The sequence below is a fragment of the Acanthochromis polyacanthus genome, chromosome 6, assembly GCF_021347895.1.
Source record: "Acanthochromis polyacanthus isolate Apoly-LR-REF ecotype Palm Island chromosome 6, KAUST_Apoly_ChrSc, whole genome shotgun sequence".
NCBI lineage: Eukaryota > Metazoa > Chordata > Actinopteri > Pomacentridae > Acanthochromis > Acanthochromis polyacanthus.
This window is the reverse complement of record NC_067118.1, coordinates 35,664,330-35,689,619: the sequence shown is the minus strand read 5'-3', so window position 1 is coordinate 35,689,619 and position 25,290 is coordinate 35,664,330. Positions and strand designations below refer to the sequence as shown.

Below are 25,290 nucleotides of genomic sequence, written 5' to 3'. Positions count from 1 at the left end.
TGCTAGAGAGCGATAATGATGTCCCTAGGAGCTATGCTTCCTGCCCAGAAGCTGACTACTGGGGATCTTTTGGGGTTCAAGCAAGAAACTGCCCTCTAGAAAACTGACTAGTACTGAGCCTTCCAGGAACTTGCCACTGTCGTCTTAGGGCTTGCTCTGGGGGTTCAGGTAAATGGGTTCTGTGAAGTGTCTTAAGACAATTTGAACTGTAATGACATTACATAAATAAAATTGAAACCTGAACTGAATTTTTTTTTAAATCAATGGGGTGGCATATACATTGCAGGGGTGGAGTGTATGTATGTATGTATGTATATATATATATATATATATATATATATATATATGCACACACACACACACACACACACACATAGTATATATATTTGGGTGACATTTAATTGTAAGTGTCTTGAAAGTTGTGCAGAAATCCACATAATATATAATAAAATACAATTTTTATTAAACATCCATACAGTCATTGCAATTCCATCTCTGAGGATTCAGTTTTATTGAGTTGTACATACTGTATACTGTATATATACCGTAACAAACAGCAAATGGGCACAGGCAGGAAAAAAACACGGTAACTATAGCTTTACATACATGTCACCAATTAAAATAAAATACAACATTTGGCAAGCTAAGATATGCGGGATGGTGTGTGTCTTTCCTGCACACTAGAAGTGAAAAAGTCAGGATGAGTGAGTAGAAACAGATATGGAGATGTCGGTGTGGTGTTTTGTCTCTTTCTTCATTATGTACACAATGCTGCACAGCCCGCCGCAACTTTTTCTCACCTCCTCAAACACTCTGGAAGAAATAGGAGACATACACAAAGGATTAGAGGGATTTTTTGTATGCTGGGGCCAGTTTTAAGGGTATGTAGTGTAATGTTTTTGGGATGCTAAAGTATAAGATGATATAATTATGGCAAATGCTATTAGACTGAAGACCAGAGTTAAAATATGCAGAAAATATACAATGATGAATGTTCTAGTAATCACTGATGCTTCGATGGTTTTGATGATCTATCTATCTATCTATCTATCTATCTATCGTAAAAGAGGTGTATCAGAAACATAATACATAAAGGTAGAATATGCATGAAGTATGTCTCAAAATAATAGAGCAAAGTTTGAACATGTCTGGGCATGTTCTCTGCAAAACATGACCTAATGATAACCTAATGCGCATGTCTTCTTTAAAGTGAGATCTAGGGCTGAAATATGATAATGACCAGACCAATAGATTTAGAAAAGTATAACAGTGTCAGAACTGTCACTCCAATAATGTGTCCTTTAGGAAAAAATGACCAACTCTCACAGCATAAAAGACGGTGCACAGCTCAGTATCTCTGTTTTTTCTTGTGGTGATTATCACTGCTAAGAACTACTCCTGAATTTTTGTCGACAATAAATCATGCTACCTCCAAATGCTGACTTCTCTTGGTTATTCTTTTGAATATCTTTAACATTTGAACATGGTCAAGTCTTAGACTCTGGCCCTGGATTCATGACTTAGCTTGCACTTCTCAGGTAAAGCATTACAAAGTAATACACTACTATTCTTTCATTTGGAGTGATGACAACACTGTTAGGGGCACAAAAACATATTGTGTTTACATCAGTTCAAAGGACATTACATTACTTTTACATTCATTAAATTTTAAGACTTATCTTGAGGACTCACGAATGTCCCCACAATGTGACTCTGTAAGGAGATCTTCACAGAACAGGAAACACACACACACACACGCTCACCTTAACATATAAGACGTGGACTTCCGCTGGTCCTTTATAGGCACTGATGGAAAGATGATTAGAGAAAGAGGAGGGTTAAAGGAGTCATCAGGTGTTAATCACTTTGGCCACCAATGTGTGTGTTGATGTTTTTAAGGTCTTCTATGTGCGTGTGTGCTTGTGAGATCCCATGGGCATTTTCCATCAAGGATTATCTTCTGGCTCGGTTTTTGCCCTCTTAGCCCATTCTCCCTTCCTCTCACAGCACTCCACTTGGCCTGTTGACTCATGGTAATGTGAAGAGTTTGGCTGTGTGTCACATCATCTGGAGTCATTTTTAGAAGCTGTGGAGTGCTGCGCTGACATCACCGCTACCTCCCGCCCAAAGGCGCTCCCTGCCTAATCCCTCGTTCTCCCCCTTGCGGTGCCCTCCTATGTATAGCTGCGTCTTATAGGACCACATCCTGACACTGTGCACAGACTCACTAGCATGATCATGTCATTTATAGAGCACAGTTTGCGCTTCTGGTAATGTGATCGCAGGAGGACAGCTGTAAATACAAGTGTGAATGCATCCAAACACATTGAGAATGCATTAAGATCTGAACGCTTGAGCCTCATTTGTGGGGTGGTCAGGAAGGCATGTGACCCCGTTTACAGTACAGTGTGAACACACTTGTGTCCCTGACCACACTGAAGGTCATTTTGCAGTGTGCATGTGGAACAGCGACTGCATCCAGTTTATTGGCCAGTGTCAACAACTAAGACAGGGAAGTGAGGCCCTGTATTCAAGGTAAAGCGGCAGAATGACATCGCAATCTTCCCCTAATGATAAATCGGACTTAACCAATGTATTTTCTGTTGTATTTCCTAATTACAAAATAAAATGGGAGCAGGACACCAACATTTGATTAAAATGTCACTCAGATGCATTCTGATGACTATGTGAAGTCCTCTGACCTAATGTGCTGTAAACTGGTGCTGTATAAAAAAATGAACTGAATTGAAATGGCATCAGAAATTTGTCGTAGTGATCAAATGTACGTCTCAATTCCGCAGATTTAACTTGTCTTAAATTGCATTAATATTTGCTCATTATTTCTCCTAAGGGGAGGAATAGGATAAACTGCTTATAATCTAGTCATTTCCAGTGGTGGTGCTGTGCTCATTATAACTCACAACTCATGGATGGAAGTAGTTTCCACTAAATATGCAATGAACTTAGACTTTAACAATGTTTGCTAAAATCTGTCATGACATTCTACTTTCATTTGTCCACTGATTTCACATCACAAATTTAGCAGTTTACAATACAACTGAACAGCAGTTTAAACTTACAAAAAACACAACAAATAGTCACTGCATCCTCAGCTGAAAGATATTACAAATAATGCAGCCTTATCATTGATTAACTGGGTTGAAAATGTAACTAATAAGCACATTGCCTGAATGAGTTATAGAAGAATCCCACTAAAAGCATCACTTATTACTGTGTTATCTAATGTCTTGTCTTAACTGAATTGTTATGCATTTTATTGCTCCAGGGAGGCTATTAGTCAAGATTAAGTTCTGCTTAGGAGAAAAAAACTAAATGTAGAGAGAAAAAAAATTGCCATCGAGAAATTATTTAATATAATTGGCTTTTTCTTCATGTGTGAAGTAAGGTAGGTGTGGAAAGTGGTAGTGCTTCATAGTCCTGTAAAAAGAACCAGTGGCATGTCCTTTGCAGTAGGATCAAACAATTATCCTTCGCTCTCTAACTCCTTTACAACCTTCAACCATCCAGTGTATCTCTTTACCAGACTGTTTAGACATATATCTTGCTATTCTTACCTTCGCAAGTGTCTCTCCTTTCTGTGTTTTTCATCTTGCCACTGTCATTCACCACTTTATGCTTTATTTAAAGATATTAATGAGGCCTATCTTGTCAACACTCCCGGCACTCCTTGAAAGGCTACACCACTCGAGCATTTAAAACACCAATATCCCAAACATGAATGTGACTAATAGTGAGGGTATAAATAGAAAGACGAGAGCTGTAAAAACAATCAAATTTGGCATTTCTTTTGCACTGACATTAATCTTTGGCACATTACCACATCCAAAAGCAGGGTTGGCAATGTACAAGATGTATAGACATGAAAGCAGAGAGGAGGAGGAAAGAGGAGGGCAAGAGAGACAGGAGCATTACATGTGATTGGTTTTAATGTATTGCAGTGTGTTTAAGAATGCTGCCATTCACGGCTGGTCAGCAGCCGTGGGAGGATTATCAGTCTGAATCTCAGACAACTGTGTGAGTATCTCTCAAACAGAAGGCTTATGTGTGAAAACTGCAATAAGAAACTATTTCTTAGGAGATAAATATATAGCATTGAAATGTGCTCCCACAGGCAACATATCTGGGGCTTCCTTTAAAACAACACAGCTGGGTCAGTTCAGCTCTGCAGGAGAGAAACAGCTGCACAGTTGTATAAAAATGTCTGAGTTGTGCTCATGAGTGAATGGAAGTTTTGGGTTGAGCCCTGTCTTCTAAAGGACGCCAACAGTTCCTGTTCAACTCACCTATGGAGGAATGGGTGACCGAGTGGAGAACAAAGCCATAAACTCCTACAACACATGAGGAAACAAGCACAAGGGAGGGCTGTCTGTTCTGTGCAAAGGGCCTGGTCCATTTATTTGCTCAAATGACATGTTTTGCATGCTATAGGTCTCAGGAGAAGCCTGTTCTGTTCTTATGATCATCTATGATCCAAAATATATGGCCAGAAAGTGGTCTGTTTAGGTTTTCTTTTAGGAGTTGCCAAGCAAGTCTGTGGAGATTCTCAGTCATCCCGGTCACGGTAATCCTTAGAGCTTCAGCAGAAAGCAACTGAAGTTTTCTTTTTCGTTTTATGAAGACGAGTCATGTCATTTAAGAGGCTTCTTCAGTTCTGAGCTCTCCGTTACATCTTGAGTCAGAAGCCTCTTGGATGAGAGGTGGAACATATTCCAAAACTAAAAGGAAATGTCCGCTTGCTTTCTACTGATGCTCCTCACAAAGAATAACAACTTAACATTGTGGCTGACAAGAGTAGGAGGGGTGGTTGTTGTTAATAGGACATCTTTGCTAAATTTGTATGTGTTTTATTGTATATTCATGAATGATAAACAAATATACATGCTTAATGGAAACAGTGGACAGTTGATTCCATGAATTAATTGGTAAAATTAGCAAATTAATTACCAAACTAATGTTGTATTCCTTACCTCCAGGGGTTTAGTTATTGGTTTATTTGCCCTTCTCCTTGTCAGTCTCTGCAAGAATAACCTCTGTTAGGAGAACAAGGTTACTATTAGTTAACATTTTTGATTTGCGCATACATAAATACCAGTGTATCTTTACAGTTACAACATCTCATAATGGTTTGGAATTTGGAATATAATATTTCTAGAGATACATACGTTTGACCTCCAGTTTGCAGGAGACAGTGGCCTCTCCCTGGGCATTCTTGGCTCTACAGGTGTACACGCCTCCATCGAAGCTGCAGGGCTTACGGATCTCGAGGGAGCAAATGCCCTGGTTGGAGAGCTGACGAAACTTTGGGTCATCACCAATTATCATTTGATTCTTCAGCCACTCGATCTTTGGCTGAGAGATGGAGAAGGACACATTGATACACTCATTAACATTTCCATTCCTCAAACATACCTTCCTTATTCTATCTTGGTCTTTAGGCATATTGGTGCTGTGGCATATTCTAAAATTTCCTCTCAGCTCATGCTCATGTCTTGAACTTACATTAGCACCTGTGCTAGTTTTTGGAATGGAAGCAGAAACCTGGAATGAACTTTAAGGTTACAATTTAGTTTAGTTTTTTATTGTCCCTCAATTAAAAATAGTTTTTGCAGGACAAAAAAACCTACAATAAAAGGTTCATTTAATAAGAAAATTAAGAAAAAATGTATAATTTTACGTATGATGATCAGCATTTTACATAGCTCCTTTAACGTTCATAAATATGATTGTCTATCTTAAACACTTCGTGATCCAATAAGCCAAAGCCTCTATCACATCCAAAGAAGCTGTCAGTCCATCTAAATCACATTAGACAATAAATATGTTGCCTTCCTCTCAAGTTGAAAACTGCTGTGGAAATCCCAACATTACAAGTTTATTACAGCAGACCCACTGATCAGATCAGTTTCTTTTTCATCAGTACAAGCTTTTAACACAGCAACTGTGTAGTGTCCGTTTCCAGCTTGTCTTCCACTGAGCTCGGATCACCGGCGCTGAGTGTGAGAGTTGGATAGAGTGGAAGAAACATAAACCTTTTCCTGACCCCAGATGTACTGAATTGGGTTTCAGTAGCACGCTCCCTGTGAGGATTACCTCATGGCCCAGCTTCATGCAAGGTGACTCTGTTTACTGAGTTGCACCTCAGCTGATACATTTCGGAACCGTTTCCAAATTTTCTCGATGATGTGTGAAACAAGTGGCCTCTCACTGGGTTTTCTTGGCTCTGCAGGTGCACACACCAACATCTAAGCTGTAGGGTTTGAGGTTTAAATACCTGGAATAATATTAAATGAAATATATTTGTGGTAGGGGAACTTAAGGTTTAATATAGCAAAATAGCTTTGGCAATGCAATATTATTTTTTAATTCAACATTTTTCTGGTTCTTTTTCAGACTCTTGCAGATTCTGAAATCTGAGAGAATTTGTTAAGTTTAGTTTAAATTAAACTAATCTGTAAAAACACTCCAAAATGAAAACTAATGCCATCTGTTGAGTCCGCTGCATGTACCATTTGACAAAAACCAGGGACATCTTTTCACATTAAGAGCAGCTGTGGTTTAGATGGTTGAGGTACGTTATGTTTTTGCTAATGGCAGTCCTCGCTCCTCATCGTACATGTGATGAAGACACTGAATCCCAAGGTACTCCCGGTGGGCTACTGGAAAGAGGGCGGATGACTGACAGACAAAATTGCGCTTTGTCTATTAAGGTAGAGAGGCACTATATTAGTGTAGCCCATTTACTATTTTTACCATCCTAGGTAGAAGACAGATTACTGAAGACTTGATATTTGCTAATGCTGACGATGCCATTGCAAACCAACACGCTGAACACATGCTAAAGCTGCAGGTTTTAGACAATAGAAGGAGTTGTGTTTTGCATCAAATTCTTGGGTTATATGAGAATAGGAGATTGTGCGTAAGATTGATTTTGGAACCAGCCTATAAAAGCATAAAGACACAGAAAAAGAACCTGAAGCAGATCCATTTTTAGCTATGCTCACACCATGACTCCATGGCTGACCACGCTGATCAGTCAGACTCCTACTTTGTTCTGGACTTAAATATCTCATGATCTGTTGGATGGTTTGCCATTTTACTACTAGGATGGTGAGTCTTAGTAACTTTAGCAATCCACTGACTATTTCTAAAGCAACACCAGGAGTTTGACATTTATGGATAGATGTGAGCTATACCCCTAACCCTAACCCTGGGAAATATGTGAATAACAATGGTAATCCTTCGTGAACCTTTCATCTAACAGTCACCTGCTGTCCAGTACTTTGATTTATGACATGTAAAATTTTCATGAGCCTCAGCTGTGCTTTGTTTTGATAGTAAATAGCAATTGCTAGGATTCTAACACACTAAACTAAGACGGCGAACATTACGAACATTGTCCGTCCTAAACATTGGTATGTTACCTTGTGTTGTCACTCTGTGCATGTTCAAAGTTCAGAGCTATTGGTCTTGTTTAACCGACAGATGTGGCTAAATGAAGACAGTTGAAAACCAATCCATTCACCTCTCCCAGTCCTGATACCCAGTACTCTTTTCTCCCTGTTCTGTCTTATGTTTGTCCACACATGTTGCAGAGAGTCACTTATACTGACACCAGAGCTGCAGTCTGGACAGGTGGCAAAAATAGTACCTTCTGCGATACAGAATCATCTCCACTTAACCATGACAGAACAACAGGCCATCATCCTTATCACTGTCTCTTCTTTGATTCCCCTGCTTATCTTTCCTCCCCCAGCTCCTGATGTAGTCTCTACCTCTGTATGTGACAGCTCTTTATCAGGGACAGCGGGAGAAGTTATCACACCACTGAACATGCCTCTCTGCTGCACCTCCTCAACAGTCTCCTCACTCCATGCCATGGAAGAGATAGTGGCTCAATAAACACTTGCTATAAAACACTTACAACCCACTAAGCAGGACATAATTTTATTTATAGTAGCCATATAAATGATGAAGTTAAAAAGGGAGAACGAGTGTGCACAAGTAGTTGGGCAAGACAGAGTGAATGTGTAAGAGAAACTGACAAGACACAGCACATAATTAATGACATGGGTTCTAGTGATGTAGAAGAAAAGTTTTTGAAAGGAGGCACTGAGGAATTCATCTGTGGCAACAGTTTTGTATGGATGGGGTTAAACATAGGTTCGGTGCACAGTCACAGTATGAGGGTCTCATGTATGACAGGGATATTACAAGTTCCTCTTTCCACAGTCCCCTACAGATGATCAGTGGATATGTTTTCACACAGCTGCTATGACCCAGCTGCTCTGGTTGCAGCACTGAAGGTTTCTGGCCCACAGAGATGGCAGGAAAGACTCATTTAGACAAGTCTAAGTCAGGCACAGGCATAAACCAGGAACTAGGTCTTTATTCTTGAACACAGAAAATGTCTTTGGCTCCTGTGATGAACCATATTTTAAACTATTACACTCACATGTTGACAAATGCCCCATTAAAGAAAAAATAATCACACAATGGTTTCTAAACATTCTCAGCTGTTTTTGAAACATCTGTCTACCAGATACTGGCATGTGAAGACTGTCCAACCACTGCCGTCCTCAGGGAGAAGCCAAGGACAGCCGGGGTGAATAATCAACTGCATTTCCACCCTGGCCTGCCAACTAATCTTTGTGCGTCGGTCAGGCAACTGTAAAGATAAGTTTAACTTGAGCAGTGGAAGCCAAGAACAGTGAGAGACACTGAAACCTCACACAGACATACCAGAGCAAGCCCTGCCTCAGTTCAACAGCGCATCTTTGTAGCTGTGTTATTAATACCTCAGTTGAAACGGTATATTGTATATCTGATGATTAATCGAGGGTCCTTGGTTAAAACAAAACTTTTTAATTAAAAAAAAAACATTCTGGTTCTTTATTATAAGTAGTAAATGTGAAAAGTGAAGCCAGCACTTAAGGTTGGTGCCTAAACGAGTCAATCCCCATAAACGTCCATATTAAAATGCCCAAATTTACAGCAGAAATAAACATGCTTACAGCCTGGCACAAAAAACTGTTTTGGTTGCTACAGCTACATTTCTCCTTAATGACAAATGTAAAACAGATGACTTTTGATATAACTTATTTGTTTAAATTGTATTAAGGCCTAAATATATGCATAATTCAGGGTGTGGCCACCACTGAGTGACAGGGGAGGGTCATCATAGGACAGTCATGGCCTGGAGACGTTTGCTACCTCAGCATAACTCACACTCCTACTCTTTGCTCATTTTTGGTTTCAGATTTAAGAGTCAGGAGGAGTAAGACACTGCCAAGATGATGACAGCCATAACAGCCACACTGCACTTTACTCCTTATATTCGACTAAAATTTAATCCACATTAAGTCTTTTGGGAAACATCTACCTGATCTCATCTATCTCATACCTACAGACAATTTAGAATCACCACTTAACCTCAGCATGTCTTTGGACTGTAAGAGGAAGCTGGAGAACCCGATGAAAACCCACAGTGACACAGGGAGAACATGCATCTCCACACAGAAAGATCCCAGACCCAGATCCTTCTTCATTTGTGCAGAGCTTAATCTGATTGACCCTTGAAGTCACAAAGCTCTGCAAAGTCTAGAGGGCCACTCTCTCATTCAGGTAATATTGTTTGTTTATATTCATGTTCATGACTGCATTGAAAAATAATGTGAGCTGTAGAAGGAAGAGATGCTGTTTGTTTTTTTGTGTAAGGACAGTGACAAGGTTCAACGAAAAAACTGCTGCGAAATTTAAAACTTTGAGATGTGGATTGCTGTTGTTGCATACAGATTGTGTTTATAGGCCTATCTAGGCTCTTCTCCACATTGCTTTTGCCCCCCACCATGCAAGTCCATTTTATCAGGCAGATTTTGGTTCGACTGCACCTCTTCTGTGAGCATGTGCTTCAAACATCCAATCACACGATACAACAATATTCTGAAAAGAATCACTCTTGAGTGTTGATTATTTTCATGGTGATACATTCGATCTTTTAAATGTCAGAAAACAGTAAACGTTAACTATCGCAGTTTCCTAACGTCCAAGGTGACTTATTTTGTCCAATCAATAGTCTAAAGACCAATTAGTTTGCTGTCATGGAAAAGCAAGAAAACCCGACAAAATAAATTTAAACATTTCCAAATTCTCTTTAACATATTCATGGTAATTTGTGAAAACCACACAGACATTTAGACAGTTGGAGTGTGAGTCTGACCTTAGGAGATCCACGAACAGAGCACAGCAGCTTAGTGGTGTATCCCACAGTGGCGGCCCGGTCGCTCAGAGGTGTGGTGAACTTCGGTGCCTCACTGAAGTCATGCTCCGGGTACTCAGGAGGTTTGTAGACAATACCTGGTAATACATAAAACAAGGTTAACATCTTAGTGGTCACTACATCTAGAATTACAAAACCAGTCTGTGCTTATGTACAGGACAGTAATTATCAACAACTACATTGTCCACGCAGGAGTCCTTGTTACCCACAACTTTACTCACTTGGATGGTAAAGTCACACCACCTAACGTTTTGTGGCCAATCAGCACTATAATATGTACCGGGATTGCAAAATGCTAAACTAATGCAGCAGCACAATACATGTAGAGAAGAGCAAACTGACATAGCAATGCAAAATATTGCAAAATTTGTTAAAATGAATTAAAATTACCTATCATAAGCTACTGGTCATACGAGATCAGCAAAGACTGCAGGAGCAAAAACCTATCAAACAAAAGAAAGGGCTAAGATGGCTGACAATATTGGAATATTACTGAAAATATATTTGATTGTGGTTTTTGTTATTGGTAAAATTGTGCGATACAATGCAAAAATTATTAAAAACTTAACAGATGTAAGCAACTTTCTATTGATAGGTTTCTACTTTTCATGCAATCCATACTATAAAAGTACAGAGCACTGCTGATATACACCCCCCGTCAAAGGTTTTGAGATGTGTTTTCATTCATTTGAATAAGAACCCGTCTCAAAACTTTTGACAGGGGGTGTACACTGACCTTGCATCACTGCTGACATTTGTTGCAGGGTAGCTGGCACAGGTAAATTGGCAAATTGGCACTCAGGCGTGCACACACATACACAAACACACAGTAACACCACCTGTTTTAACGTTGTCGCAGCCTCTTAAAATTTATTTCAGTATAGCTGTGCACTGTCCAACAGAGTGACCAGCTTGTGTTTAAAGCAGTGCCAAGGCCATTTCCACTCCTCACATCTTCACCTCACTTTAGACTCTCACAGACTTAGAGCAGCTCATAAAAATAAACCTTTCTCTTGTAAACAAATTGACCACAGAAGAATGAAAGCATTGGATCGAGACGGTTACCCGTCTTCTGGATGTTGGCCACTTCCTTGGTGACGGCGCTCATCTCACTCATGCCCACTTGGTTCTCAGAAAACACCCTGAAAGCGTACGAGTTGCCCATGATGAGGTCTGAGACGGTGGCGGTTAGCCTGTGGTAGTGTTCCAGCACTGTGAACCACTCCTGGAGGTGAAGATGCAAAAGAATGGTCAGTTCAGAACAGTATGGACAGGAAATCATACAGTACTGAATCATTTATAATTTATTTTTCACATTTTCTTCACATCTTGTACCCTGATCCACTCTTTTTCAAACCATGCTGATGGTTAAACGCTGTGTATACATGCATATGTAATATCTATATGTGTGAATATTGATTTTACCTCAGACATAGCTGTGTCTAAATGCACATCAAGATTATATTTTTATATATACAGTAAATTTTTAGTAGGATTCTGTTTCAGGTAAGTCAGCGCGATAAAGTGACTCTTAAAACATTACTCTTTTTGCCAGCTGATTTAAAAATATATTATCTACTTCAGATTTTCCTGTCTTAAGTTAAATGAAAAGTTTGTGTTTTAACCTGCATATTTCTTTTGCTGATATGCATCTAAGGGAATAAAACATGTAGTTAGCTAGAAAAAATGCTCGGTAATCCTGTTTTCAGTCACGTTCTTTGAACAAAACTATTTCCACTGATAACATTATGACCCTGTAATGAGACATTGACTCTTTCCACCCTCCTTGTATCAAATATTGAAACAAAGAATGAAAACACAGGTAAACACATGGTATGGCCTGATCTTATACATCATGCGGTGTTGTTTTGATGGTATCAGTATCACTGGAAGAAGAAGAAGAAGCCTTTATTTGTCACGATCACAGCATTGTCAAATGTTGTTTTCACATATTTCAATTGGATTTGGAGCAATGGGTCAGCCATGGTACAGCACCCCTTTTGCAGGAAGGGTTAAGGGCCTTACTCAAGAGTCCAGCAGTGGCAAGATTGAGGTTTGATGCTCCGATTTTCTGATTAGTGGCCCAAAGACTTAACCGCTCAGTCAGCATTGGAAGAAATCAGACCTTAAACTACTCATGTGTACTATCCTGCTTTACATCGGCAACTTCACACTGTCTGACAATACATTTGGTTGGTTTAGAAATAGGCATTTTATGTATTCATCTATCGTACCCCAGTCTTCCTGTCGGCCTTCTGGATGGTGTATCCGGTGATATCTGTGTTGCCGTTATCCTTGGGAGCAGTCCATTCCAGAGCAGCGTTGAAGCCCCAGCTGTCCACCATCTTCACTCTAGCAGGAGGACCAGGCAGCTCTGAGGAGACACATTACTGTAAGTATCACATAAAAGATCAAAATAATCTCTACTGTTTTTGGATGAAAGGTGTCTCCCAGTTACATAAGATCAAAAGTGAACCATATATTTTCGACGTGATGCCTCTGACATCCGACCTATACATTTAACAGCAGCAGCTGACGACACGTTCAGACTGTCTGGGTCAAAGGGCGCTGGTATTAGAGGTGTCATTTATGTTGTCTAATGCTTTGAATTTCTGTTGGAGCAAGTCACAAGTCTCCAAACCATGAAGTCAAATGGACACCAGCTGAGCAGACTCGTCGGGGCAGTCGGAAATAAGTCCCCATTCACACAGACACTTTCCATGTAGGCATATGTGCATGCTTGTTGACATTATGACTGACCCACAATCTGAAGGGTGATGGTGGCTTTGTCTTCAAAGCTGTCCACTTTAACAGTCATCTCGTAAACGCCAGAGTCCTCCCTCTCAGCTGTGCGGACAAAAATGATGCTGTCCTTGTCACTGTTCCTGACGTTGACCCTCTTGGTATCCAAAGGTTGACCATCTTTAAGCCAGGACACGGCAGGTTTGGGCTTTCCCTGAGGCGTTGCAACAAGAAAGGCAAAACACAAGATAATATGTAGTGGTTTCTCTCTCAGCTGTGTGTGTTTTACATGAACTATACAGCAGATGTATGTGTGTGATAGCTTACAAGAAAAGGGATGACCAGGTTGATCTGCTCTCCAACTTTCCTGACGACGCGAGATCTGAGAGCGCGGGGCAGGCGAATCTTGGGACGTTCTGAAAAGTCAAGTCAAGCATGTTTATCTGCTGCCTCAACCACATTGTACATTCTGATTGATTGAGCTGATTTATTGCATATAGGACGAAAATACAAATGACTTCACCTGGGCAACAACATAAATCATCCACTTGCCAGCATGAGCTAACATTACCAGTCAGTGTACAGTGTACAAACTGGTGTGGTGCACACATTCTGCCTTCAAAGTAGGGTCACATATGCTCAAAATGGTTGGTCAACAAGACCCAAATAGATTAGTCAGTGCTAGGCAAAGCTGTCAAGAGAACATGACTGAAGGAGCTAAAATTAACCCACAAGTTCGTTCATACGCTCCACCCATGCAAGCACATCCCCGAAAATCGTTTTAGCAGTTGTGATAATGAAGCTGATGTCATAAACAAGGTTGTTTTTAGTCTTTTAGAATGGATTATCATTACAATGTACAATTTACATCTATAGCAATTAGTTAACTGAGCAATAACAATTTATTGGTAAAAACTTTTCAAGCAAAACTACCAAATATTTTCGAACTTGAGCTTTGGAAATGTAATGGTTTTATAGAAATCCAAATTGCATTGTTTTGTTTTGTTTTATTATGCTGTTGGAAAGTATTTCGGTCTTCTGTTATGTTGTTGCGATGTGCTCTACAAATAAATTTTGATTGATTGACTGATTGATTGTAATGATTTGCAGCTGTTCTCAATCGTATAAATGACAGATTGAAGATCTTGAATGTGGAATCTTGACTGGAAAAGATAGCACATTAAGGGCATCTGTATGAGCAGAGAAACTGCAAATCACAGTTTTTTCTGTCAAATTGTAAAGGGTAAACAATGAACTGACAATCAAAATAGCTGCTCGCTATAAGCACTGAAATTATTATTATTTTTTAATACAGTAAGGAATAGATGTTGCAGAACACATGCAAAAAGCAAAACATAAAACTCAATTCCTGAACTGAAATGACTAAGATAAATACATTTATACCAGTATTTCCAAATTTATATGATACCACATTCAGTTATGGTGCAATATTACACTGCAGCGTCCACTGTCTGCATGTTTAAGTCCTACTTTTACCATGAATTAAAAAGGAAAAAAGGAGGAAATTTAGCTGAACAAAGTTTTTGACTGTCTGAAGAAAAGCATAGTATCTGGGCAGAGAGAGGCAAAAGAGGAAGACCCTGCATCCAGTAGCTCCTAAAATAGCTTTGGTGACAAAAAAGTCTTGGATGAACACTGACACGTGTTCGTTCGTGTCATGCTCAAAGAAACAGCAGAAAGGCATCATCTGCTACAACCTACTAGAGAGCGCCAACATCATATCTAGAATCAATTGCCACAAATACCAGTAAGTTCTAGCTGTGAATAAGATCATATGGGTGAAACTGCATCATGGCTAAGACTTTGTGAGATATCTACCCAACCACCATGCTGAATAGTTTCGTTCCTGCCGGGTGCGAAGTATCAGGAACAGCATCCCTCACATGTTTCCGCATAAGCAGCAAATGTCTGGAAAGCCCTCTGGGCTTAGAGGATACATAAAACCACCAAGCTGCTGCCCTCCATCACCTCTTTCATCCTGCTGCAGCCTGTTTCTCCTCATCCACTCAAAACGTCCTCTTATCTCAATCCCCATCAGCCTCGTGTCCATCTTCTACTAGGATCATACTCTCGCACTTTCTCCCTCAGTTGCACTAAATCTAACTTGGTGTCTTTCCCAGCGTGCTTCGTCCTTACACTTGTCACTATATCACTGCACAGGCTGTGATCTGTCTCCTGGAACCATCATTTCCCAAGAAGATCATGTCTGCCTCCAGATTTGGCTCAAACAGTAATCCCTGCTAATCAGCACACTTCCCAACAATGCCCTGAAGTGCTGCTGGCATTACAGCATCCAGCAGCCGGCAAGTCCCCCCGCAAACAATCTGTAATCTGCCTTTGTCTCTGGATAAAGTGTCTTTGTGGGGGGCTTTCAGCATATGTAGGACAGTGTGTCTTCACCAGAAGCTTGTACATGTGGATAGATGTGTGGGCCGGACAGCGAGACTGACACACGGCTGAATTTACAAGCCACCCAGAATCCATCAATTAGGCTCATGTTTCGCTCCCCTCAGTTGACCAGCACGTCTGACTGCATGACCGCATTTCTCCACCAAAGGTTCCTGTTTGTTCTGTTTGGAACACCAACCAGAAAACATGCTCATGCTCAGACAGTAAGCTGTGTTTCTGGATGGGGATAACTGGGGCAAGTCAGCTCAGGTCGACGCTGTGTCAGTGTGACTCAGTGCAGATGGAAAATCACGACAATAGCAACAGAATCAACTCTGGTGTCAACAAATGACAACACAAACATGCTTTAGGGGCATTTTCAGCCCTTTACATTGACAGCAGTAGAAAGCTGTCATGAAATGAGGATGCACGTATTTTGAAGTGGCAAGTAGAATAGTGGCTTATATTACGACATAATAACTAATAACCTACCCAAAAAATGACTCAGTTTTTGACAAAAACCCCAGCTTAATGAGAGAGAAGATGTATTGTGCAGCAGAGCCAACAGTCAACTGCATTACTTTTTGGTACTGACTGGTATGAAGTACAGAAATCAGTCAAGTAGTAAGAATGGACATCAAATGACTGGTTTCCTATAGTTTGAGAATGTTATGAATTCAAATTCTAGTTTGGGAAGTAGTTTTACTTTGCATTTAATTAAATCAAAGGCAAGACTTCGTATCTGGCTTGCAATTCATTTTTGTCATGGTGAATCTTTCTCAAGGTAAAAAAGTAGTTTTCCAAACTCGCATTTTACACATTAAGCTGTATTAAAGTGCAGGAAGGCTTAAGTTATATGCTATCATCAGCATTGCCATAATGATGGTGCTAATTTGCTGATGTTTGTCAGCTATAATGTTTATCATCTTAGCTTACACCGTTAGCATGATAATACGTGCTAATTAGTACTCAGCACGTAGCAGTCGAGGCTTTTGCGAATACTAATTGCACCAAATTGCGACAGGCAATCTAGCCGCAGATATTTCAGTCTGGATCAGAGGAGCAGAACTATCAAAGACCAACATTTTAATCTCTAGAGCCACACTGTTTGAATGAAAATTAAACTTCTGCAAAACTGTGAATTAAAAAGAGCTTTCTTATATTTGGTTTACATGTACTGAAACTTTCTTAAGCTGTACCTGCGTCAGACGACAGGGCAGCTGGAGCTGCAGTGCCATAAACTAAGGTGCAGTGAGGCTGCAGTGACAAGGTTAAGGTCAATAAATAACATGACTGCCAGATGCCTCATTAGCCAAATGTGGTCTTTTGTCTGGCAACCATTAAATCATCCTGAAGACCGTCTCAGCGCTAGACACTTTGTAGACAGATAGTGTAGCACATTGGTATGATGGCGCCTTTAAACACATGTGAGTTTCAGCTCTTTCCATAGATATTTGACTGAATTAAGATCAGGATTATACAACTTCAGAACAGTCCAGTGATTCCTTCTCATCCATTCTTGGTGCTTTGGATGCTTGTTTTGGGTCTTTTTGCTGTTCTTATGCAAAGTACATGTTTTTCCAACTACAATCTTAAATGTGCAATGCATATTTATTGCATATTATTATTTATAATGCATTTTTTGTTATAAAGTGCTAAATAAATAGCTTATATCATGATGACATAAAATAACAAAGGTGCATAGCTTGCTGCTCCTTATTTTATAAAAATATAAATGCAGGAGCAAAAATTGGAGAGCTTGACTGTGTTATTTGTGATGTCAATCCAGCAGTCTGCTGAAGATGTGCGTACATGCGAGTGAAAGCATGATTTACAGCTAATGAAAGCACTTGTCAGCACCTGTGGGATTTATGCACATGCATCTGTGCAGTCCATCTGAGACTCCGGCTGTTAATACCACCTCTGCCTCCCTGGTTGCAACATGAGTATTTTAAGGATAGGTCATAAGTTGCCACTATCAGAGATCTCCTGATTAAGAGGTTGGAGACACCGTTTTAAAAGTTGTCTTTACACCACCGTATGCTTCAGTTACTGACTGTATCTTTTATAAACACATGTTGTTTTGACTGTAGGGATTTGGGAGAGATTGTTGCAAGATATCCAGTAGCAGGTTTGGACAGTTTGTGCAGAGTTACACTTCTGTGCAGCTCCACCATCAAGCGAAACTCTCATTTTTAAGACAAGTTTGGTTCCTTTCTAAAATGAGAATAACAATGTGGTGTGTAGAGATGCAAAGATGGGAACAAACTTGGTATGATTCTGAGGAACAGAATAGATTTTCAGGCCTACAGTGTGCATGCAGTTTCCCTCTGTCGAGTGGAGAAATCACATCGGTTGCTACTGACCACCAATCTCGCGGATGTGCACAGGCTCAGCGAGTGCACCAGGTTCACTGCGGCCACCGGGGTTTACAGCCACCACGCGTACACGCAACAGGTCACCGGCTGTCAGATTCCTGATGCAGAAACGATTAGCCGGGGTCAGGTCCTCGTTAGCCACAACCCAGTCTGTTGCTGTTGGGAAATCAAAGGTTTCGGTTAGTGAGTGGATTTCAGCATAATTTTAACAGAGAATCATACGTCTTATAGCTTTAAAAGGCTGCAAATTGTATAGATTGTTCTGTTTGGTGGCTTTGTTTTCTTTATTAGAAGCAGGGAAGATAAAAGAGAGATCCAGCCTGCCAGGAATCAAACAGTTTAATACCATTTGTACCCATGTGCCCTAATCGATTATATCTTAAATACATCTTTGTCCTAATATGTTTTTCAATTTCCAAATTATAAAGCATCCCTTAATGAGGCATGTTAGGTGGTTTATCACCTGTCGACACAAGTTTACAAACAACCTGCCCATAAGAAGTACACTTTGGCCACCATGATGAAACCTCAGAAGGCACGCTGTCATCTGAGCAAACGAGCACTTCTAAAAGTGGTGTCGGGAGATATGGTGACAGCCGCCGCACTGATGCCTGCCGTATACGGCTGTGAGTCTATGTGGCCTCTGACACTCTGTGGACAGGTGCAGTCTCACACACACACACACACACACACACACACACACACACACACACACACACACACACACACACACACACACACACACACACACACACACACACACACACACACACACACACACACACACACACACACACACACACACACACACACAGACTTACTTCCATCCTTGCAGTACTCGATGGTGTATCCGTCCAGGCCGGAGTCTCCGATGGTCTCCGGTGTCATCCACTTAATGGTGAGGCTGGAGTCGTTCACATCATCCACAGACACTTCCAGAGGAGCACTGGTGGGGACTGTAAGAGGTTCAAACAAGGTAGATAAGCAAAGTTTGACTGGGACAACAGCAAGACAAGCTTAAACACACTTAATATACACATATAATGGAACTTACATACTTTCCATTGCACAACATTATTACATGTAGATTATTTTATGCAGTAATGAGCAGATTTTTCTTTATTAAAAAATGAGACGTGGGAAAACAGTAGAAAAAAATCCATGACATATTTCTTGTAGTTCAATGTGGTGTCTTCAAATGTCCTGCTTGGCCAAAAGCCCCAAACCCAACAATATTCAATTTAAAGACTAAGAATAGCAGCAAATCTTCACAACTGGAATCAAGTAATAATAATAATAATAATAATGAGAAGAATAATAAGAAGACGACTTTGGAATTCACTGTCAAAGCTATTGATAGTTCTGCACTACGTTAATATGCATGTCATGCTGCCATCACCTGAACTGAGGTACAACAATTAGTCATTCTATTTTGATAATCAAATATGACTTTAGACATTTTCTAAAGAATGAAAGCCAAACATTTGCAGCTCCCAGCTTTTCAAATGATGCTTTTCTTTGTCATGCATGATAGTAAGCTGAACATTGTTGGTTTATAAGAGGGCTGTTCAGCTAGTCAGCTGGGACAAAGCTAAACCGCAGAGATGTTGGTGTTACCTGTAGGAGGTGGGGGTGTGGGGGCCTTGGGTGGCTCCTCAACTACAGCAGCTTCAGCTGGAGCAGCTAGTATTAAACAAGCAGGAGGTTAATGTTGCTTTAGAAACGAACACAGGCAAAAAAAACAACAACAAAAAAACACCTGATAGACATCCAGGGAATCTTTTCCATATGGTTTAAAGTTTTGTGGAAAAAAATCCACAAGCCTTCGCAAAGAAGGAAAGGCATCATAGGTCGAAAAAAAATGTTGTAATTGAGTAGTGATCGTCTGTGTGGTGGTATATGTTTACCATCGGATGGAGCATCTGCAGCAGGAGCAGCAGCTAGCGTTAAGATGCCATTAGGGAAGCCAATGAGTAAAGTACATTAAAACTTTACTCATGCAGATAATTTGATCAAGACATACTCCACTGAAGCAAGCAGCAGGATAAAGCAGTGAGAACATTCATAGTGACAAGAACAATGGATGAGCCAAAAATTGACCCCCGACATTTGTGTAAGACCTCTACATGCCCACATAGAAAAACTTTACGGGTTGAATAAACAGTCACAAAAGACAGAAATGTACACATGATGAAGTTACAGACTGAGATACAAATAGGATAACACAACAGACCACAAGCAAGAAATATACACGACATGTGTGGATCACAGTGGGACACAAACACACATCTTGCATTCCAGCCTGTGTGCACGGGCCGCCTGTGGTGTGTGTTTACCCTCAGTGGGAGATGTCGAATCGGCTCCTTCCTCTGTCACGGGGGCATCAGCTGAAGTTAGCGGTTACATGTCGAGGTTAGCAGGCAAAAACCCTCCCAAAAAAACAGATGCCATTCAACTAAATCCATCAGCTGATGCATCACTGAGGTCTGGTGAACAGACTCTTTGAACACTAGAGAGGAGGAATGCCTTCTGTTGCATGTAGACAGAGAGCAAGAGAAGGCAGTTCAAACAAGAATGAACGAAGACTGGTTCGCCTCTGTGTTTGACAATACCCAAGCGGTGACGTAGACATCACTAGTGGGTCCTGAAATACAACCATCATGAAAGTCAAATACATTTTGTGATGCTACATGTTAAGCTGATTCCTATAAGAACTGTGTCTGCAGGGTGCCGGCACTTTGACAAAGGCTAATTTAATTAATGGTCAGTAAATGGTGATTGATAATGTGATTTCCATCAAATGCAATACATTTGATGTTAGATTTGTGCTGAAAGATGATGGAGCAATTGATTGAAAAGAAAATTAGCAAATAAATACGACTTTACTAATTTAGTTATCAGTGGTTTTCCTTTAATTAAGTTCAACAATTTAAAGTGTTGTAGCCTCAACCACTGATAAACAGCATTAGAGGTGCACATGCTCAGTTTTACAATGCAGTAGTTTGTCTTCAGTGTGGATCCAGGCTTCATTTTCAGGACACAGCTTTGGAAATTGACAGTTCTAGAGTGATTGGAGTTACAGTTAATGTCCTTGGGTTCAACTGCTGAACATCAGGAGTCAAATCAAAGGGCTGCAGATTAGTTTTTCAAAAAGGAGTCAGAGTGTTTGCATAATCCATTCACCTATTATATCAGTTCCTAGCAAAAGTAGGAAGGCTGAGCAAGTGGTGTAGCATCACTGTTAAGCATCAAAATGTCATGCACTGCTCACCTTCCAACGATGATGTGAATGTCTAATGAATTTTAGAGGCTGTAATTTGTGGGAGTCACTGTCAAGATCAGGTGCATGCAAATAAAAATAACATGCATATACACTTAGTTCTCAGTTTATTTGACTTGGCTAGTCAAAACTAGTAGAAGTTAACGCTAATTGAAAACCCTCATGCAAATCCGTACATGTGAAAAGTGTATTATCTTTATCTTTAGTTTTTATCTTTACTGCACTATTAAAAAGTCCTTGTCTTTTTCCTAAATATGGTTTATTTGTATCAAGCTGCTGAAACTTGTGAATTTATTTGATCCCATCTTAATTTATCTTGTGAAGGTTATAACTCAGGTTTAGTAGAAAATAAAATGCAAGTTTTTCTAAGTAAGTAGTTTATAGTGCTGTTGAACTGTACTGCATTATACAGAAGTGTCATTTAGTCTACACTCGGTGATTTAAAAAAAAACTGTGCAAAAAAAGAAATACAATTTAACAGCAGCACAAATGCCAGCCTCTAAAATCTGCAATCAACACTTCTCTGAAAAAGTTTCAACAGTTATTATTATACCTTTCAGGAAAAAACAAAGCTTCTTTTCTCCAATTTTGCATTGAACCTATTTACATTTAGTAAAGCGAGTTTCGCCGTCCGTTTCCAAGATTTATTTTTGCAGTCATGGAGATACCTGGAGGAGCAGCGGGAGCAGCTTCTCCCTCGGCTGCGGGAGCTGCATCGGTCGGTGCCTGGGCTGGAGCAGCTTCCGCAGGTGGAGCCTCCGCAGGTGGAGCTTCTGCAGGTGGAGCTTCTGCAGGAGCAGGTTCGGGCTCCGGCGCAGGCTCAGGCGCCTTCTCGGCAGCCTTCTTGGCTGGAGACTTCTTGATGGGGGCAGGTTTGCCTGGCATCTCGCTGACAGACGGCCAGTGCTCTGGATGAGGAGCCAGAAGGGTCGTGGGTAATATATATACAGGGAGTGTTGGGGGGGCTTGTGGGCAACTCCACCCATTCCCTGACTTCTACACCCGCCTACCTTCTTGATAATAATAATAATAATAATAATAATAATAATATTATTTATATAGCGCTTTTCTGGGCACTCAAAGCGCTTCACAATGGATCCATTATTCATTCACTCACATTCTCACTCTGGTGGTGGTAAGCTGCATTTTAGCCACAGCTGCCCTGGGGCAGACTGACGGAAGCGTGGCTGCCAATCCGCGCCTACGGCCCCTCCGACCACCACCAACATTCACACGCATTCATAGACCAGTGTGAGAGCAGCGCTGGACACAACAGCACATGACTAGGTCAGAGTGGGAATCGAACCGCCGACCCTTCGATCAGTGGACGACGCCCTCCCACCCTCCTTCAGCCACATCCTCATCTTTGTCAGGAGTTTGCACAGATAATCTTGTTTAAGTGCAAGCAATACATTCCTTATAATTACATTTTCAATTAAATCAGTGCAAAATACTTACACAGAAACCTCCATATACAGAGAAAATTCATACAATCTAATTTTTTATTTCTACACGGTAGCATCAGCGCCCTCTACTGGATGCCAAGGTGTAAATACACATCCAAAACAGGTGGTGATGTGAAGAATGGCATGACTTTATTGTGTCCATTGCTCAATGTTAGACATATGGGATTTGATGTGGCTATAGAGACATGCCATACAACCATTATGAAGCCCACTTTTTCAGCCAAGTGCTCCTTCCTGCAGGAGGAAGACAATAAAACCACAGGAGGATGCTCATTTTCTGCATACAGGGGGGCCAAGCTTTCTCTTAGATCTCTCTTTAGTGATTGTTGTCGCAGATGCAGTGACTATTTACAGTGTTTACAATAGTGATGCCATGTACAAAAGAGGAAGAAACCTTTACAAATATTTGCATAAGAAAACAAAAAAAACCCACATCTGCTCTTTAAAATCAATGCGAAAAGAGGAAGATGTCCAGTTATTAAAAATCCCTCCCATGGTAAGGTTTAAGCGTGGTAGGTCCAATGAAAAGCAAACTTTGGGAACACACCGGGGATACATGCACCGACATCTCCACGATGATTTCTGCTCTTCCGCTCTCGGGCGACTCCTCAGTGACGTCACGCTTAAGTTTAAAATGGTGTCAAACGGCACACTAGCAGCCACGTCACGATACACATTCACTGCAGAGTTATCCAACACACACGTCATCTTTACCAACAGCTTGTCATGATGACTACCCCGTCGAAACCGATAACCCACTCTACACCCAAAACCTGGGCATCGAGGTGATGACATTAAAGTGACATCAGAGTAGGTCAGAGGAAGTAATCGTGTTTCCTCTAAAATCGAGGCCTCCGCGTGGTAGATTAAAGCAGCGCCGAAGCAGCTTTAGGCCAAATTGTGTTTCAGGCACAGGTAGACTTAGGCATCATGTCTCTACTTTACACCAGCACCTTCATCGGAAAGTAGAGAAACATCTGGACAGAATATGGCAGTCTGAGGTACTTCAGGGTGGAGGGGCTGAGAGGTTGGAGAGTATCTCCACTACCTACAGTTTCCTTCTCTTGCGCAACTTTTTTAAACGTTCTTCCTTCGTCGCAATAACAGTCAAGATGTGAGCAATAAATACTGTAATCCACTACTTTCTAACATATTCTATGTGCAAATCAATGAAAGAAAGGAATGGGAGGAAGCCAAAAAATGCATGAGAAGGAAACTGATCTGCAATTTGAAAAAGTTATCAAAGATATAAAAAGGAAATGCAAAAAGGAAGGAAAATGTTACTTGTACATTTCTCTTTTTTTTTAAACTAATGGGGTCTACTTCTTCTTGCGGGATGATGAATGAAAATTGACGGAAACGGTCATGACGGTGCTGTTAATGCCTCTCGGACTCGATGACATGTCGAGTATACGTTGGTGACATTTACTGTATACAGGCAATCATTGAAGATGACTCAGTACAAAATCCTACAAAATCAAGACTTTCAAAGCTGTATCCTCAGCTATTACAAGAGAAGTTGGTTTGAAAACTCATCTAAATACAGAATATATGCAAGCATAGCCAGAAATGGTAGGCTGTTCTGGCAGACAAGCAGTTTTTGTTATTTTTTTATGTGTGTGTGTGTGTATACAATACAGTATGCTGAGCTGGGTTAATGTCAGTTTCTGTGGTTATGATATCAGCACACCTTTGGCTACCGAGTCCACCGATGGTGACATTTTTGATTCAAACGGATTCATTTCATTATTTGCCCATGCATGTCACTCCTACAGCTTCACAGTTCTGATATTTGCTCTGTGATAAATTTACAAAACTGGCTAAACTAAGAAGAAGAAAACATTCAAGGCCATGTTCATAGTAGTTTCTGAGTGTGTGGTAGATTCTACTGAGCACCTTGGATAAAACTGAATGCACCAAAAGAGCACTGAGGCAGGAATCGTTGCTGCCATCTACAGGATTTAATCGTGAACTGCATGGCTTGGCCAAACTGATGGTCCCCTATTTGATACACATCACCTATCGACACAGCCTCCTAAAATCCAATTATCACAAGTAAAAAATAAAGTGCATTTTAGCTGCTGTCGAGTGATGGTTCTACTGCTAGAGGAGTCACGCTGTGTTGCTTTTCTTTTTTCTTAAATGAAGTATGTGGCCTCAAAGAAAACCTGTAAGCACCAATATTTGAAGTGAAGGATGGGACAGTGAAAGAAAAAATAAAAGAAAAGGAAAGAAATGGGTCTTGATCAACAGGACTATAGGTAATATTTTGCATCAAACTATTCCGGTCACCATGCACTTGCAGAGTCAACAACAACCCATCTGGGACAAACTGAGGGCAGAGAGAAGACAAGTCGACGTCTTTCCCTGACTTGATCATCACAGCTTCCTATGAGAGCAGTTTAATTGTCTTTCCAATGTTCTGATAGCAGGGCAGAGCAAACCCTTTGTCCATAATCACTCTATCTTTCTGTAGATCCTTTACATTTAGCTTTAGGACTGCTCACTGAGCACACCATAAAGTTCATTATTGAGTCACTGAATTCTCGTGGGGGCTGCACTCGTGTCAGCCATAATGTGGAGTCCATAGTTCCTTAGCTTTATTGACAGACAGATCAGAGAGTAGCTTGCAGAGTGGGATCCAGACTGCCTTCCCTCTCTGGAGACTCTATATAGTTGGCTGACTCCTGGAGTTTCAGCAGCATGGCCATCTGGGAG

The 25,290-nt window shown here is 40.7% G+C and overlaps 2 protein-coding genes across 7 annotated transcripts in view; both read right to left on the bottom strand.

The window, feature by feature from the left end:
- Window positions 1-441: 441 nt before the first annotated feature.
- Window positions 442-22,574, bottom strand: mybpha (myosin binding protein Ha). 2 transcript variants are annotated; one of them, XM_022191769.2, is made up of 13 exons: window positions 21,775-22,574; window positions 19,444-19,509; window positions 18,648-18,782; window positions 17,815-17,982; window positions 13,367-13,455; window positions 13,058-13,253; window positions 12,532-12,671; window positions 11,363-11,522; window positions 10,238-10,374; window positions 5,184-5,370; window positions 4,989-5,051; window positions 1,764-1,806; window positions 442-813 (listed from the first exon to the last, which is right to left on the bottom strand). In XM_022191769.2, exons 1-11 carry the CDS (start codon window positions 21,989-21,991, stop codon window positions 5,011-5,013), a joined length of 1,536 nt encoding a protein of 511 aa, XP_022047461.2. In that variant the 5' UTR covers window positions 21,992-22,574; the 3' UTR covers window positions 442-813; window positions 1,764-1,806; window positions 4,989-5,010. The 2 variants fall into 2 exon arrangements, with proteins under 2 accessions (XP_022047461.2, XP_051805007.1); XM_051949047.1 differs by lacking the exon at window positions 19,444-19,509.
- Window positions 22,575-22,679: 105 nt separating this feature from the next.
- Window positions 22,680-25,290, bottom strand: part of LOC110949624 (neuron navigator 1-like) — an 83,438-nt gene continuing 80,827 nt past the window's right edge. For all 5 annotated transcript variants that reach the window (XM_022191774.2, XM_051949040.1, XM_022191771.2 and 2 more), the window contains one exon: window positions 22,680-25,283. In XM_022191774.2, coding sequence (XP_022047466.2) covers window positions 25,188-25,283 — 96 coding nt within the window. In that variant the 3' untranslated portion in view covers window positions 22,680-25,187. The remainder of the gene's footprint in view (window positions 25,284-25,290) is intronic.

Coding starts and splice junctions, on each gene's coding strand:
- mybpha (XM_022191769.2), bottom strand. CDS start 21,991: ATGCCAGGCAAACCTGCCCCCATCAAGAAGTCTCCAGCCAAGAAGGCT. Junction 11,523..12,531: donor AGGCCGACAGGAAGACTGGG/GTACGATAGATG, acceptor CTTCACCTCCAG/GAGTGGTTCACAGTGCTGGA. Junction 5,371..10,237: donor CTGTTCGTGGATCTCCTAAG/GTCAGACTCACA, acceptor TCCATCTCTCAG/CCAAAGATCGAGTGGCTGAA.